The 18,331-nt window shown below is 42.1% G+C and overlaps 1 protein-coding gene across 1 annotated transcript; it reads right to left on the bottom strand.

Annotated features, from left to right (window-relative positions):
• Positions 1-787: 787 nt before the first annotated feature.
• LOC139266291 (extracellular calcium-sensing receptor-like) lies at positions 788-14,673 on the bottom strand. The gene is made up of 5 exons (XM_070884117.1): positions 14,416-14,673; positions 11,911-12,747; positions 11,251-11,478; positions 9,081-9,204; positions 788-1,716 (listed from the first exon to the last, which is right to left on the bottom strand). The coding sequence occupies exons 1-5, from the start codon at positions 14,671-14,673 to the stop codon at positions 788-790; spliced, it is 2,376 nt and encodes a 791-aa protein (XP_070740218.1).
• Positions 14,674-18,331: the final 3,658 nt, after the last annotated feature.

The following is an 18,331-nucleotide window of genomic DNA, read 5'->3' as shown; positions in this document are numbered from 1 at the left end:
CAGTTATTCGACTTAATTTAATACATGTGATACCTTAGAACGGTACTTAGGTAAATAACAGGTTAATTTAATTGAAGATGTGAAATTGTCGATAAGCATAGAGAAAAAACCGTCTCAGATGGCCAAACCATTCTGAATTTACCAGGGATGTTAATCCAAAATGGCGTTCTGGCAGGAAACGTGCAAGCGAGTGCATTTCTAGTCTATTAAGCAAGATGAATGTCTTTATTTTATCCACCTGGCATCATTTAAATGCTTCCTGCCAGAACCGGTGGGGAAATGCGCAGTGCACCGATGGTCATTAAAAAAAGTTCGGTGCCCAGCGATCTATGGCAAGCACCAAAGGAAAGGCTTGCTGTCAAGCAGGTAAGATGCCGGATGGGTTCGGAATGGCGTCCTGCAAAGGAAGTGGGTATTCCAGGGAAGGGAGTATGAATCTTTCCATGTGGTGCAAAGTGGAAAAAGCCAGTTCCTCCTGGCGCCATTAAAGGCTTACATTGGAGGATTTTATCCTTTCTGACAGCTTCTTACCTGCTTTACCTGCCGGGTAAGGAGAAGCAGTTTCCTTAATCAACACTGGGTTAAAATACAATCAGATTGGCAGTGACATAACATGGTCAATATTTGCATAAATCTGTGTGGCCCTGCCTACTCTTGCTCGGAGTCTCAACCGCCTGTAACACCCTACAGCTTACAATCGGCAAAGTTAGGAAGGATTCGCGTTGGAAGCTCAATAGTAACCCACTCGTTTAGTTTCTGCCGCATGGGTAGGGTTACAATTGATCTCCTAAGTATCTGTTTGAACTGATTCAATTGCTATCTGCTTATCCATCAAGTGCTTTTTGGTATTTTCTTCTGGTTTTAACAAGATAATGTAACATTTTGGAGCAAAGATACAGCTCAACAGTCCAAAGCTCGATGCTAAAATTGCAAATATTTCCACAGCGACTGTATATTTTCCAGGAGTGCTCACATAAGCGGGGATAAAAGTTACCCAAACTGCAAAAAAGATGAGCATGCTGAAGGTTATAAATTTAGCTTCATTGAACTTATCTGGTAATGTTCGGGCCAAGAAGGCTAAAATAAAACACATACAAGCCAAGAGCCCGATATATCCGAACACACACCAAAAAGCAACCGTGGAACCCACATTACACTCAAGGATAATCTTTGCACTTTGATACTTGGTGTTTTTTGCTGGGAGTGGGGGAGAACTCACTAACCAGATCAGACATATTATAAATTGGATCAATGTACAGAGAAATACAATGGATATTTGTTGCTTGGGTCCAAACCATTTCATCACATTACTGGCCGGCAGGGTTGCTTTAAATGCCATCAGGACGACCAGAGTTTTAATAAGAATACAGGAAATGCACAGAACAAAACTAACAGCGAACACAATATGACGCATCATACATGACCACGGTGATGGCTGGCCAATGAATGCAATGGAGCACAGAAAGCACAGAATTAATGAGATTAACAGAAGGAAACTTAGTTCTGAATTGTTGGCCCGTACAATGGGGGTGTTTATGAAATATAAAAAAACAGCTGCAACAGCTCCTGTGATACAAGCTCCAAACACTGAAATCGCTGTCAGTATTATTCCTATTTCGTCCTGAAAGGAGAGATATTCAGTTTCTCTTGGTAGACATTGAATTCTTTCATCATTTGACCAGTGGTCTATTGAGCATCTCACGCATTCAATAGAATCTGTAGGAGATAAAACTTTAAATAAGTTGGAAATAATTATCCTCTGTTGAATGATCCAAAAACTGATCTAAGCAGTGTAACTTTCAAAGAAAGGTCACAAAGTTACAGTGGCGTATTTCCCTTCAGTAGTGGGTAAATGATGGAATCAATTATTAAGGATGTCATAGCAGCGCATTTGGAAAGCAGTGACAGGATCGGTCCAAGTCAGCATGGAATTGTGAAAGGGAAATCATGCTTGACAAATCTTCTGGAATTGTTTGAGGATGTAACTATTACAGTGGACAAGGGAGATGTGGTGTATTTGGACTTTCAAAAATCTTTTGACAAGGTCCCACACACGAGATTGTGTACAAAATTAAAGCACATGGTATTGGGGGTAATGTATTGACGTGGATAGAGAACTGGTTGGCAGACAAGAAGCAGAGAGTCGGGATAAACAGGTTCTTTTCAGAATGGCAGACAGTGACTAGTGGGGTGCTGTCTGGCCCAGTACTGGGACACCAGCTACTTACAATATATATCAATGATTTAGATGAAGGAATTAAGTGAAATGTCTCCAAGTTTGCAGATGTCAGTAAGCTGGGTGGCGGTGTGAGCTGTGATGAGGATGCTAAGAGGCTGCAGGGTGACTTGCAAAGGTTAGGTGAGTGGGCAAATGTATTTCAGATGCAGTATAATGTGGATAACTGTGAGGTTATCCACTTTGGTGACAAAAACAGAGAGACAGACTATTATCTGAATGGTGGCAGATTAGGAAAACTGGAGGTGCAACGAGACCTGGGTGTCATGATACATCAGTCATTGAAAGTTGGCATGCAGGTACAGCAGACGGTGAAGAAGGCAAATGGCATGTTGGCCTTCATAGCTAGGGGATTTGAGTATAGGAACAGTGAGCTCTTACTGCAATTGTACAGGGCCTTGCTGAGGCCTCATCTGGAATATTGTGTTCAGTTTTGGTCTCCTAATCTGAGGAAGGACGTTCTTGCTATTGAGGGAGTGCACCGATGTCAGGCTAACCGGTCTAAAATTCCTTGTTTTCTCTCTCCCTCATTTTTAAAAAGTGGTCTTACATTAGCTACCCTCCAGTCGATAACAACTGATCCAGAGGCGATAGACTGTTGGAAAATGAATGACCAGAGTGATTCCCGGGTTGACAGGACTGACATATGAGGAGAGACTGGATCGACTGGGCCTATATTCACTGGAGTTTAGAAGAATGAGAAGCGATCTCATTGAAACATATAACATTCTGATGGGACTTGACAGGTTAGATGCAGGAAGAATGTTCCCGATGTTGGGGAAGTCCAGAACCAGGGGTCACAGTCTAAGGATAAGTGGTCACCCATTTAGGACCGAAATGAGGCGAAACGTCTTCACCCAGAGAGTGGTGAACCTGTGGAATTCTGTACCACAGAAAGTTGTTGAGGTGAATTCACTAAATATATTCAAAAAGGAATTAGATATAGTCTTTACTACTAGGGGGATCAAGGGGTATGGCGAGAAAGCAGGAATGGGATACTGAAGTTGCATGTTCAGCCATAAACTCATTGAATGGCAGTGCAGGCTTGAAGGGCCGAATGGCCTACTTCTGCACCTATTTTCTATGTTTCTATGTTTCTATACACCCTGCTCAATTTTCCTTTCAATCGACTTCAAATAGAAAATCTGGTAAGTTCATAACGACCACTTGATTTACCACCACCTAGATTGTGCCCGGCATAGTTGAACTTTACTCGCAAGGGTAACTCTGCAAATAGTTATACAGTGGATTTTCTAACTTGCTGCCAGAGTGTTGGTGTTGTGGGTTGGCCACTGATTTATTGAAAGTGCCTGAATTTCATGTCCATTAAAATAAATATAAAGGTAAATCGAATGTTTTCTGTAATGGGCAACATGTCCAAAAATACCGTTTTTTTTGCATACTGTAAATCATAGAATCATGGAATGCTTACAGCACAGCAAGAGACTATTCGGCCCGTCAAGCACTTCAGCTAACACCACTATCCCGCCCTTTCCCGTAGTATTAATTTTTTTCCCTCATGTACGAATCCAATTTAGAATAGAAAGCTACGATTGAGTCTGCCTCCAGCACCCTTTCAGGTAGTACATTCCAGGTCCTAACCATTCGCTGCATATAAAAGTCTTTTATCATGTCGCCTTTGGTTCTTCTGCCAAACACCTTAAATTTGTGTCTGCTGAAGAGCCAATGGGAGCAGTTTTCTCAATCTACTCTGTCTAGTCCCCTCATAATTTTGGACACTGGTATCAAATCGCGTCTCAAACTTCTGTGTTCTGAGGAGAACAGCCCCAGATTCTCTAGTGCATACACGTAACTGAAGTCCCTCATCTCTGGAATCATTCTTGTAAATCTTTTCTGCACCCTCTCTATGGCCTTCATATCCATAAATTGATAGTAAATCCTAGGGCCCCTTTTACTACCCGAGTTTTCACGTGTGGAGAATTTTAACTCTTATATCTCATCTAAATGTCGCCTGTCATCGTTGTGTAAGCCCCATGGAAGGTAGCAGCTGGCCTGCAGGCAAGAAAGGAAGTTTCGCCGGCTGGGAGGCAGGTGGGGGAGTTTCCTGATCCAATCGCAGCAGGGAACCCGCCACCCAGCAGGGATCTGTGACATTTCTTGTGAGATCCAAGGAGCACTACTCATCCTTCTGGCCCAACAAAGGAACGTTTTAAACTTACCTTCGAAGGCTACTTCTGTATGCAGACCTGTTTCAGACTCGTGGGAATGTAAAAGCAGATTCCGTGCTTAGACAATGCAGTCAGAATCCCCGTGACATCATAGCATCCTGATTTGAATAAATTAATGAAGCTCCTGCCTGCTGCTGGCGGGCACTCTGGCCAACAAAATGCAGTAAGCGATTAAAATGGTGAGTAGACCGATTATAGCAGGCACATGGCAGTAAGTCAAAATGCTCGATTGTAAAGCTCACTACGACCGCTTCTCGCCGTGTGATTCTTGTACCCAATAGTATAGTTGATCTTCGTTGGCATAACAACAGACAGGTGAAAATGGACCCATAACTAGGAAAGGACAAATCAGCATGACCTCCAACTCATTATTGCCGATCACTGATATCAAGTGTGGATGGGTGGTCTGCTAACAAAGCTTCTTTTATTTGGAAAGTGCACGAGGAATTTTGGCTGACATACTTGCAAAGTTAACATGTCCCTTTCTCTGTCTGCTTTCAAATTCTGCCAGAAATGGGGATGGGGGCTGTTTGCTCTGACCCCAATGCAGATATTGCCAGAAGTGGTGGAACTAGTAAGATGAGGATTTTTTTTTTAAACTTGCAATTCAAAACACGTTTCACATTATCAGGTCTTCAAAAATCACATCCCAGTGAATTAACTAATTTTGAATTGTAGGTATTGCTGCAACGAGGAGAATACCATCACCCTATTCTTCTGCATGTATTGTGTATTTTATGAGCAGACAGACGGGATCTCAGTTTAATGCTTCATCTGCAAGTGACACCTTCACTCCCTCTCTTCTGTACTGAAGTGTAAGTTTATATTATAGACTCACAACATGGAATGGCATTTTTATCCACAATCTTTGGAATCATAGAAACATAGAAACATAGAAAATAGGTGCAGGAGTAGGCCATTCGGCCCTTCTAGCCTGCACCGCCATTCAATGAGTTCATGGTTGAACATGGAACTTCAGTACCCCATTCCTGCTTTCTCACCATACCCCTTGATTCCCCCTAGTAGTAAGGACTTCATCTAACTCCTTTTTGAATATATTTAGTGAATTGGCCTCAACAACTTTCTGTGGTAGAGAATTCCACAGGTTCACCACTCTCTGGGTGAAGAAATTCCTCCTCATCTCGGTCCTAAATGGCTTACCCCTTATCCTTAGACTGTGTCCCCTGGTTCTGTACTTCCCCAACATTGGGAACATTCTTCCTGCATCTAACCTGTCTAACCCCATCAGAATTTTAAACGTTTCTATGAGGTCCCCTCTCATTCTTCTGAACTCCAGTGAATACAAGCCCAGTTGATCCAGTCTTTCTTGATAGGTCAGTCCCGCCATCCCTGGAATCAGTCTGGTGAACCTTCGCTGCACTCCCTCAATAGCAAGAATGTCCTTTCTCAGGTTAGGCGACCAAAACTGTACACAATACTCCAGGTGTGGCCTCACCAAGGCCCTGTACAACTGTAGCAACACCTCCCTGCCCCTGTACTCAAATCCCCTCGCTATGAAGGCCAACATGCCATTTGCTTTCTTAACCGCCTGCTGTACCTGCATGCCAACCTTCAATGACTGATGTACCATGACACCCAGGTCTCTTTGCACCTCCCCTTTTCCTAATCTGTCACCATTCAGATAATATTCTGTCTCTCTGTTTTTACCACCAAAGTGGATAACTTCACATTTATCCACATTATACTTCATCTGCCATGCATTTTCCCACTCACCTAACCTATCCAAGTCGCTCTGCAGCCTCATAGCATCCTCCTCGCAACTCACACTGCCACCCAACTTAGTATCATCCGCAAATTTGGAGATACTACATTTAATCCCCTCGTCTAAATCATTAATGTACAATGTAAACAGCTGGGGCCCCAGCACAGAACCTTGCGGTACCCCACTAGTCACTGCCTGCCATTCTGAAAAGTACCCATTTACTCCTACTCTTTGCTTCCTGTCTGACAACCAGTTCTCAATCCATGTCAGCACATTACCCCCAATCCCATGTGCTTTAACTTTGCACATTAATCTCTTGTGTGGGACCTTGTCGAAAGCCTTCTGAAAGTCCAAATATACCACATCAACTGGTTCTGCCTTGTCCACTCTACTGGAAACATCCTCAAAAAATTCCAGAAGATTTGTCAAGCATGATTTCCCTTTCACAAATCCATGCTGACTTGGACCTAGCATGTCACCTCTTTCCAAATGCACTGTTATGACATCCTTAATAATTGATTCCATCATTTTACCCACTACCGATGTCAGGCTGACCGGTCTATAATTCCGTGTTATCCCTCTCCCTCCTTTTTTAAAAAGTGGGGTTACATTGGCTACCCTCCACTCCATAGGAACTGATCCAGAGTCAATGGAATGTTGGAAAATGGAAGGTGTGCATATGGAAGATTGAGCCATGGCTAATTCTTAAACTACTTAATGAGTCTGAATTCTCACCAGGTTTACTTCATTCATCCCATTGTTAAATGTTTTCCTAAAAATTCAGGATCACATCCTCATGGCGATTGATTCGGGCATTTTGTGAAACTCAAACCAAAACGCTAACCAACCTTACTGCAATTGTACATTACAGGCTCTGTTAGGCTTTCAGAAATGGAAAGGAATGCACGAAGAATAGAGATAGAATTCTCCACCAGGTGAATAAACGATCTCAGTCTGTGCGCTGCAGGAAGCTGCTCAATTTACAGTTTCCCCCCATGGAGGCAAATCCAATAGCGTTATCTCAAACTTACAATTGCACTCTCCTGTCACTACAGAGGACAGGTTGGATAGGCTGGGTTTGTTCTCATTGAAACAGAAGAGGTTTAGAAGAAACCTCACTGAGGTGTGCAAAATATTGAGGGGCCTGGATATAGTGGATAGCAAGGACCTATTTCCTTTGGTGGAGTGGTCTATTGTGAGGGAGCATAGTTTTAAGATCGTTGGTGGATCGTTCCGAATGGATTTAAGGGGTGTTTATTCACGCAGAAAGTTGTGGGTGTCTGGAACACTCTGCCTGGAAGAGTAGTGGATGCAGAAACCATCACCACATTTAAAAGATGGTTGGATGGGCAATTAAAGTGCCGTAACCTGCAGGGTTACGGACCTAGAGCTGGTAATTGGGATTAGTACAGATAACCTCTTGTTAGCTGGTGCAGATATGATGGTAAGTACTGCAGGGAATCAAAATCGGTCAAGGTGACCTCCGGGACTAGTTTCGATCACCTGGATGGGTCGGAGAGGAATTTTCCCAGATTTTTTTCGCCAAATTGGCCTGGGTTTTTACCTGGGTTTTGCCTCTCCCTGGAGATCGCATGGCTCCAATTGGGTGGAGAGTAGAATGTTTTCGTGTAAGGGGTGTTGCAGTTGTGTGTGGCAGACCGTTTGGCCATTGTTCATTGTTCATAGGTTTTTATGTAACCTTCAGGGCTGCTGATCGAGGATCGTGAGGCTCTTTGCTGGCCAGCGTGGACACGATAGACCAGAATGTCCTCCTTCTGCACTGTAAATTTATATGTTTCTGTGTTTACCAGAGCCCTTGATGAAAGTTATGCCTCTGGCTACCTTCTTGATTGGAACTGGTGAAAGGTCCTAGGAGATAAGAGAACTGTGGACAAACACAAGGGCTTAAAGCCCTCAGAAAGATGGCGATTTTCCTATAAATTATAAATAATGAGTCAAGCATATTACAGAGCCTCCATAATTACATGTAACAAAGTGACTTAGGTAACCATGGTGCTGAGGAATATTCAGACCTGAGATAAACCTATGGCTTGCTGCCAGCCCTTAACAATTGGAAATGGAGCTCAGTCCATGTAAAACCCTGCTCACAAGGTTTAGTCTTATTGTTATTCCCATTAACATTAAAAGGATTGAAAACGAATTTTTACAAGTTTGCTTTCCATTAGTAACAGTTGCAATTTGCCCCCAAATTCAATTTGGACAGCTTCACACCCCAGTGACACTATATGGCTTACACCCGCCTGAAATTATAACTTCTAGGAACAAAAAAATGCCATTCAGGTAAGCTATTCAGGGCACTTGTACAGCAAATATCTGCATAGGTTAATGCCGATGAATTTCAAAGAATATTGCAATCCTTCCCTTCCCGATTCACTAGGCTGATTCCGGAGATGAGGGGGTTACCTTACGATGATAGATTGAGTAGACTGGGTCTTTACTCGTTGGAGTTCAGAAGGATGAGGGGTGATCTTATAGAAACATTTAAAATCATGAAAGGGATAGACAAGATAGAGGCAGAGAAGTTGTTTCCACTGGTAGGGGAGACTAGAACTAGGGGGCACAGCCTCAAAATACGGGGGAGCCAATTTAAAACCGAATTGAGAAGGAATTTCTTCTCCTAGAGGGTTGTAAATCTGTGGAATTCTCTGCCCAAGGAAGCAGTTGAGCTAGCTCATTGAATGTATTCAAGTCACAGATAGATAGATTTTTAACCAATAAGGTAATTAAGGGTTACGGGGAGAGGGCGGGTAAGTGGAGCTGAGTCCACGGCCAGATCAGCCATGATCTTATTGAATGGCGGAGCAGGCTCGAGGGGCTAGATGGCCTACTCCTGTTCCTAATTCTTATGTTCTTATGTTCTTATAATGCATTTAATACTATGGACCAACGTAAGTAGTTCAATATTGCACACCTGTTTTATTACTAATTTCCCCATCAGCACATGGTAAACAATCAAAGCAGCAAATAGGTTGGCCCCTCCGAGCTGCTTTCCGTGTACCTGTTGGGCAGCTGCCACTGCAAACTGACACTGGTACCTGTGGAGACAGAGACATTTAACAGTGGATTTTTCAAAATAATTTCATTGTGTCTAATAAGTAAGTTCTCTTCTGTACTTGTTTTATTTGCAGATTGGCTTTGTTTCTTCCTCAATCCGTCTTAATTAGAAAGTATTCCAGTTCACTGGGCTGGGAAGAGTGAGAAAACAAACACATCTCCTTGTTATGACTCTTCTTGGAAAGTTTCAGGTGAGGCTTTAACGTTGTGTCTGGCTCAGATTTTAACGTGTGCTCAGATTCTGAACTCGGCCTCAGGCTCCTACTTGGCCTGGGCTCAGCTGGCATGCCCTCCGCAGCCTTCTGACACTCCTTTATTGGGTTCGAATTGAGTTCCCCAGCTCTGGCAGTCTTACCTGCTTAATGTCTGCCCTTTTTTGGCTGACACCTGCCCCAAGTCAGAATCGCATGCCGTTGCAGATCAATGAGCTGATTGGGTCCGATCTGTTATTTTACCCTGAGGCCTTCTTTTGGCATCTTCTGCAGGCCAAACCTGGTGAGCTAGGCTTGGAGGAGGCTAAGTAAAATACGTTTCTAAAATTCTTCTTAGTTTATTTATGGCCCACAAAAGTCTTGGACCTTCCCTATCGGCGTTCCTCCCCGCGAAGCATTTAGTTTGTGAGAGGGATTTTACCTGGGTCCCGGCCTCCCGGGGCTTAGGATTCCTGCCCGATTTTAACACGGCTTCATGCCGATGGACAAAGGAGTTGCGGGGATGGATGGACGAGTAAAGCATAGTGTAATACAGTTTGATTTCAAAACAGTGAGGAGGTATGTGGAGAACAACATGTAGCATAGTGTATTTGAAGTTCAAAATAAGGAAAAGAAAGTGGAGTAATAAACTGAAAATAGCTATCGATGAAACAAACGAACGAAAAGATGGGATGAACTGAGATTCGCGGGTAGGGAGGGGCGCACGATCAGTTATAAACAGCAATGCTATCGTGTTACCAATTAACAAGTTCAAATGAGGTTCAGCATTCCATTGTTGGACTTACTTGAGATGATAGACCTTTATAAATTGTTGAGGCGAAGATAAATGTTTGGTACACAGGAATAAACGGGGCGTCTTTGAGGCACCTTTAGCTATGCATTTAATATCATGGATGTGATCACGGTGCCCTAACTCATCCACTGTACTGCAAGTGGAATGACGATCATGCAAATAATGAAAACACTTTAGACTGGACAGAGCACTGGAAAACCCCTAATAGATGGAAACAGAGTCAGAAATAAGACATCAAGTATAGCACGCACAAAATAATTTGAAATGAAACAAGATAGACACCAATTTCATGCTTATGTGTAATATAACAGTTAAGAGCAGCTTTGAAAACTTTAAAAATGATCAATATTAAGCAAGAGGGCAGAATTTGAAGGCTGAGAGGAATTTGCTTTCTCAGCGATAGAGTGAACATGGGCAAATTTTCAAGGAGAAGTAAAGCAGGACTTGGGATAAAGCATATTAATGGGATTTGATTGTGCAGGAAAACATGCTTGAGGATGTTGATGATGAGGGAAATTAGTGAAACTATCAATGCCAGTGTTAACACTGTAGTCCAGATAATTGAGAAACTGTTATGTCGGCCGAATATTAATGATTATTCGGTGATAGCCACAAGCAAATACGTTAAGATTATACTTGCTTCTGAAATGACTGTATAATAATCATTGCACACTCATTAATTGCCACATAATTTTCAGTGCTGCTTGTGCAGCACTTAGAAAATGCCACACTGGTACACTATACAGTGTTTTTCTGAAGTTGGCGCTGATGTGCATTGCTGGGGCAGATTTGAAAGAGTTACACTCTGCATCTGAAGAGTAATATCTTGCTGTCCAGTGCTTCCTGTTGCCACTGGCTGCTGCAAAGGTAATTGTCCTAATCTTCAACACTAAATTCCCTTAGTTTAACGAAGGTGAAAGTAAATTTCTATAATCTCATTTATTCGGTAAACTGACGAAATATGTTCTACAGAGACTAAGAAAGTAGCAAACGCCATGCTTGAAGGCTGAAAATCGACTTACCTTTTTTTGATGTCCATGCCAGAAGATGGTGCTTTCATCCAACACGAGTTTTATACTTTCCGGCAGCGCTGCATCATAATAACCAACTTTAACAAACTCAACCGACCCATCAGTGCGCTTCTGCCAGTTTATCAGGTCATATGAAGCAATCGGATCTCCGTTAATATCAAAGCTAATTTCTTCCCCAAATTTATTCATAAATTTGACTTCTTTCAGATAGTGCAAAAGCTTAATAAAGAAAAAAACATGATTTAAAAAAAGAAATTCTCCAATTACTTTCCATATTTAAATGAGTATATATGCAGATAGGAATTCTTATGATCGCAATGTGTACTTGTTCACTAACAAGTAGTTGGTGGAGTTACTTGTTAATGAACAATTCCATTTGAGATTTTTTTGGCGGAATTTTCAAAGATCGACATAAATGAACATCTTTGCACTTTGTGCCAAACAGACGAGATCTTCAGCAAACGGTTGCCCATATAAGTATAGATTGACATTACCGAAATTAAACACTCAGGAAGAATTGCGTTTCTATTTCAGGACTAGAAGTTTTGGCAGATTTGTTTATCATTTTGTTTTAAAGGACGGATAGAATGGTAAGTGCTTGTTGCATTTTGTTTTTTTTTTAGCGCAACACAACTACAAAATGTCTCTCACCTGCCAAGGTACGATGTTTGATTTTTGACCACATGTATTGTTGATAAATGGGCCTTTTCCATTTTCACACGTTTGTAAATTATGAATGGCGTGAGCTACAGCGTATACCGCTTTATGCACGTTGTAGGAAACTCTTAACTGTGACACATCGGTATATATGTTCTTACTTGTGTTCAGGTTCTCTAACCCAGTGCACGGCTTGTCAGAAAATAGCCATGCATTTTGCCCTGACATTTGGTCGCGTTTCTTTAACTTGCAGCCAAACACTTCTTCCCAGAATTCTTCGACAAACGGATTTTCTGGTGCTCTGGAAGGGTGAAGTTTGAGGAGAAAATCTCTCAGTCCTGGAATTTCCGCTCTCCTGATTCCAAACCCGATTGTTCCAGTCAAAATTTCCCGACTTTCCTCTGTCCAAATTAGAGATGACGTTACCCAGGCTTCGCTTGCTATCAACTGGACGTCAGTAATGTTTCTGAGTCTGAGCTCCTTAATCAAAACAAGCACGTCGCTCTCTCCACAAAATAATATAATCACTTTTGCTGAGGATTTTCTAATCGTATCTGCGATCTGTGACATTCTGTTTCTGGCACGACCGGAAGGGATGAATTCAGTGTAGGCGATGCAGACATTTGAGTTCCAGATTTCCTCAGCAAACGATTGAATACCAAACTGCCCATAGTCACTGTCAACCGCAACAACCCCAACCCAATTCCACTTGAAGTACTTGACGAGTCTGAGCAAAGCTTTGATTTGAACGGCGTCACTGGGGACTGTCCTGAAAAAAGTTGGAAATTCATGCTTGTCACTCAGACAGGCACAAGAAGCAAAGTAACTGATCTGCAATGTAAGGAGATATAAATTAGCTATATTAATGAAACAGGGAAGCGTGAGATGATATTGCCTGTATTTGGTTTTAAGTCACTACTGGACCAGATCTTAAAACACTGGGACAAGCCGATCAAGGATCCAGTGTCCGAAATTTATCTCGGCACTTAATAAATGGATTATAATTCACTGTAAACGTGTTACCATTTAATATGAAATAAAATAGAAGTGTGAGGAATATCTGATAAATGAATGAGCCGCGGCCACTGTCCTAGGATATCATTTCAAGGGACTTGCAAAAGTTGTCTTTCACTTTTTTTCCCCAGACTTATGTGTTCCCTATGGGCTAGTAATTGCATTAATCTGCTAAAGCATTATAAATGTAGGATTACGAGATAGAATATTTGAATGATCAGGAACATTTGCTCCCTTGAGCACTTTCAGTGAAATAATTTCTTCAACAGCTTGACTGCAATAACAGAAATTTATGAGGAAATACAATTGTTAGCAACACAGATGTTAGGACCGGCAGAGAACTGGATGCAGCGGCCTGATTTGGGAATTTCCTTCAGAGTTCTGCTAATTAGTTGCTGCAACTCTGGTGATTCTCAGTGCAAATCACGTTTATCCAGCATCTCCAGTTACGGTTGCCGATCGTGAGAATCCTCACGGAAATTTCAGATGTTGGTGTCCGACTTTCATAAATGGCCACAGGGGCCATCCAGAGTCGAGCTGGAAAAGGGGTTTGGGGGCACTCTAAAGTGGAGCCCTGCTCAGTCCCTAGCAGTTAAGGTGGATATCTCAATACTTTTTAAATTATTGGAAAACAGCGCACAAACCAACGCTTTTGTAGGATTAGCCTCCGCTCCCAGCCCCATCACCATCCCACCGAGCAGCATTTGCTCATGTATGTTTCCACTCAGTCACTCGCCGGGGAGAGTGGTGGAACAACTCTACCGCTCCCCCCACCCCCCGCCCCCAGCAATTCCATATATTCCAGGGCGGTAAACCAGTCTGAATAAAGAGAGAGGGGATGGCATCTAATGGGCCGGATAAAGTGGTAGTATTCTTACACAAAACAAAAAAACAGAGAATTACACAATCCTTAAGATGAAAATGTAGGTAAAATATAAGTAGGTACACGGGCAGTGAACATTAAAGGGAATTTGTGCTGGTCACTTTCCACAGATATTGGTTCTGCCACCGTTATAGTATTATGTGTGGCTTTGCACGGGCCATTATAGAAATGAAATGCGAGATGTGTCAAAGTTGCAGTGAAGATTCACTAAAATGATGCCAGGAACGGCAGGTTATAAGTCTTTGCCTTGAAACAGAAAAGGTTAAAAGCGCATGTTGTAGAGGTTTTCGAACTCTGGAAGTATTTCAGAGGAAAAATAATCAAAGTTCGACTGTTTGACGGATTGGTAACAAAAGGACTCAGATTAAAAGTTAACTTTAGAACAATTAAGGCATGTTAAAATAATTGTTTTTATACAGAGGTTTGTCAGAATATGGAAAGTCTCATCATGTGACTATTGAGGAAGCGACTGTAATTGGTTAATAATTTGAAAAGGACTATAAATAGATACAGAGAAAGGGCAGGGAATTAGATTACACATTACAGCATACAGCTGTTAAAGATCAAACGCCAGCAAAGGTTGAAATGTATACGATCCTTACCAAGGGAATTCCAAAAAGTCCGACAATTCTTGAAACTGCAGCAGATCGAGAAGATCCCGCATCCCCTATTATGAGCGGCACAGAAGAAAACCCACGGCAGATGTCAGGTGAAAGAGTCTCCTCATCTCCGTTCAGTATCTGGAGAGCTCCTTTAAGTGCTTCAGAGGATACGTCACAACTGTCCACAATTCTGTAACCTAAAGTTGTGTTGGGAAGGAGAACCGGATCTCTGTTTATTTCATCTATGGTGAAGATCATTGTTTGGACCCAGCGCAATGCTCGGAGGTTAAACCTAGAACACAGATACATTTATCGCCAGGTTGTTGCATCCATCAGAGTTCCATCTGTTCGCTTTGTTTCAAACCCTCTTTATCTCACAAAAGATATTAGATCATTGTAATCTACTCCAAATGACCACATATCACAGCGGCGGTTGTGAATTTTTAAACGTTAATGTAACATCTCTATTTTCGGCATTTCCAACAAAACTCTAAACACGATTCTGTTCTTATTCTACAAAGATGTTTGCTACTGAAATTGTCTTATTTAGTTTCAGATCCATCTTTCATTTAAACTGTGTATTAATCAGGCCCTTTTACACCTAGAGTTCACATGACATAAATGCACAACCGAATATATGAAATAAACGTTCAAGTTGGCCAGGGGCACAAAACCATTTAATTTCGTTTACCACTTTTGAGAAATCTCCCTTCACTTAGGAAAACAATAGCGAATTAGACGTCCATGAATGTTGTCAACTTTTCTTACCCTCCTTTCCAAATTTCATGTCTGGAAATATCATAGAGCTTCTTCCAATCGTCTGCCATAACTTTCAAAGAAAACGGGCTTGCGGCGCAGCTCGTAAGGTTTTTCCTCAGGGGTTTCTGTGGAAGTTACACTGATGACCAGGAAAAGACCCACGTAAATGCTGTGCAGAAGACTCCCAGTTGCTGTACAGATCATCGACACCAGTCTCTCTCCAATATCTCAATCAAGTAGTCAATCTTCATCTAAGAATTTAAGTATTAAATGACTGCCCATTGGGAAGGGCTATTAGAGCACAGCCATGCTATATCCTCGCCCGATTTAAACTGAGACAAGAATCATTGCAGCGTGAGATGGGGACCAGCGGTTGGAAATAAAAGGGCGCGAGTGAGCCGATCGAGTGGGACTCCTAACAGCTAGCCGGACCTATGGACCTGCAAGGATATGAAGTAAAAATAAATCCAAGTGTGACCTCACAAGAAAGCAGGGAAGTGATTGGTTTGTCAGTATATCACTATTTTTCTTTGGCATTGGTTTTAATCAAGAGCTGTGATTAAAAACTAATCAAAACTTGAAAATGTGATTAATGAAATTAAATAAGTTAGCGATGGCAGGGGAGGCGATGTGTTATTGCATGGAGGACACCAGTGTGATCGACGGCGAGCACATCTGCAGTACGTTTTGGTTTCTCGAGGAACTTTGGCAGCATGTTGGAGCTGCAGTCTGAGCTTCAAAGACTGCGACGCATCAGGGAGGGGGAGTGTTACCTAGACACTGCATTCCAGCAGCTTTCCAGCAGCGAGTCACACACCTTAAGTTAAATAAGTCAAACTTTGTCCGTGGTCAGCGGCAGGAGGGTGTGATGACAAGTGAGGCAGGTTTGGAGACCCAGGATGTAGTAATGGAGGAGCCTCATCCCTTGCAATTTTCTAACAGTTACGAGATTCTTACTCCCTGTGTGGGCGAGAGCAGTGCTGCTGGGAGGATGAGCAAACTGACCAAAGCTCCGTGGTACAGAGGGCATTCCAGTTGGGGCAGTAAAAAAGCAATTTGGTAGTGGTAGCGGAGAGTATAGTTATCGGGATAGATACAGTTCTCTGCAGCCGAGAGCATGAGTCCCGAAGGGTGAAGCACATCTCCTCTGAGCTGGGTTGGAACTTGCAGTGGGAGGGGAAAGATCCAGTTATTGTAGTTCATGTAGGTACCAACGACACAGGTAGGAGAATGAAAGAGGTTCTGCTGAGGGAGTATGAGCAGCTAGGGGCTAAATTAAAAAGCAGAACCACAAAGGAATATTCTCTGAATGATTACCTGAGCCACGAGCAAATTTGCATATGGTAAATAGGATCAGAGATATGAACGCATGGCTCAAAGGTTGCTGTGGGATAAATGGGGTTCAATTCATCGCGCAATCGGACCAGTACTGGAATGAAAGGGAGCTGTATTGTCAGTACGGGCGTCACTTGAAGCAGGCTGGGAACAATGACCCGATGAATCGAATAAATAGGGGTATAGATAGGGCTTCAAAGTAAATAGTGGGGGCGAGGGGGAGGGATCCGGTGAGCAGAAATTTAAAAAGGCAAAGAGAAAGGAGAAGAAAAAAGTGCAGGGTAGCGGTAGAGGTAATAATAAATATAGTATGATAGGAAGGGACAGAGCGTAAACACATAAAAGTGCATCAGAAAGAGCGGTTAGTGTATGGAAAATGGTAAAAAGACAAAATTAAAAGCTCTATATCTGAATGCACACAGCATTCATACCAAGATAGATGAGTTGACGGCACAAATATAAATAAATGGGTATGATCTGATAGATATTCCAACGACGTGGTTGCAAAGTGACCAAGGCTGGGAACTTAATATTCAGGTGTATTTGCCTTTTCGGAAGGACAGGCAGAAAGGGAAACGAGGTGGGGTAGCTTTTTTAATAAACGATGAGATCAGTGTAGTAGTGGGAAATAATATTGCCTCAAAAGATCAAGATGTAGAATCAGTTTGTCGGGAGATAAGAAATAATAAGGGATAGACGTCACTGGGGGGAATGGTCTACAGGCCCCCCAAACTTATGAACACTGTAGGATAGAATATAAATCAAGAAATAATAGAGGCTTGTAATAAAGGTGCGGCAATAATCATGGGCAATTTTAATCACCATATTAAATGGACAAATCAAATTGGCAAAGATAGACTTGAGGAAGAGTGCATAGAGTATGTACAGGATGGTATTTGGAATAATAAGTTGTGGAACCAAACTGGGAGCAGACTATTTTAGATCTGATAATGTGTAACGAGGCCGGATTAACTAATGATCACGTAGTGAAGGATCTTCTTGGGAAGAGTGGTCACAGCATGGTAGAATTTCAAATTCAGTTTCAGGATGAGAAAGCTAGTGTCCTGAACTTAAATCAAGGCGACTACAAAGTTATGATGGCAGAGCTCGTTAACGTGGACTGGGAAAACCTGTAGAAAAGCAGTGTTGGATGTTTGTTTTACACTCTACCTTGATTCATAGACCTCGGGAATTAAAGGAAAAAGTATGACACAATGTTTTAGGCTTAACCCAGTGTCAGATTTATTATGCAAAACTAACTAAAACTGCAGAAATACACTTCTGAGAGAATTGACTGATGACAATCACCCATCCAGTTCGTGGCTGTAATCGTAGATTAAAGAGTTTGTAGGTTCATGGTCATTGGTTCCGTGACCAGTTGTTCATTCTTCTGGTCATTCTCTTCAGTTCTGTTCCTTTCTGTTTGCTTCTGTACTTCACTTTGCTTCCGTATCTCTTTCTTCCTTCCAAACTGCTTATAGATTGTACACTTAATTCCATTTTATGAATAATCTTCTGCTGAGCTGCGGTTTCCGATAATATTTTTGGATCGATACGTTGTTTCTGGTGATTTTTTTTTCTGACTGTGAGGATGAACCCGGATGTCCCCAATTTGCACATGGAGTCTACAGGACACAAGATAACTCCTTAACCTAAGTACCCCGTTCTCCAAAAATGTACACCATGTGGGGTCCCTTTTTTGTTCTCATTCCTTGCAGACCCTCCAGAGAGAATTGGTTTTCCCCCCGTGGTCAATCAGGTCAGGGGCCTTTCGGTTAGTTCATATAAAATGTATCAAATCGATTGTTTTTATGCATAAAAC

Source organism: Pristiophorus japonicus, chromosome 6 (genome assembly GCF_044704955.1).
Source record: "Pristiophorus japonicus isolate sPriJap1 chromosome 6, sPriJap1.hap1, whole genome shotgun sequence".
In the NCBI taxonomy this organism is placed as follows: Eukaryota; Metazoa; Chordata; class Chondrichthyes; family Pristiophoridae; genus Pristiophorus; species Pristiophorus japonicus.
This window is presented reverse-complemented; position numbering and strand designations above follow the sequence as displayed.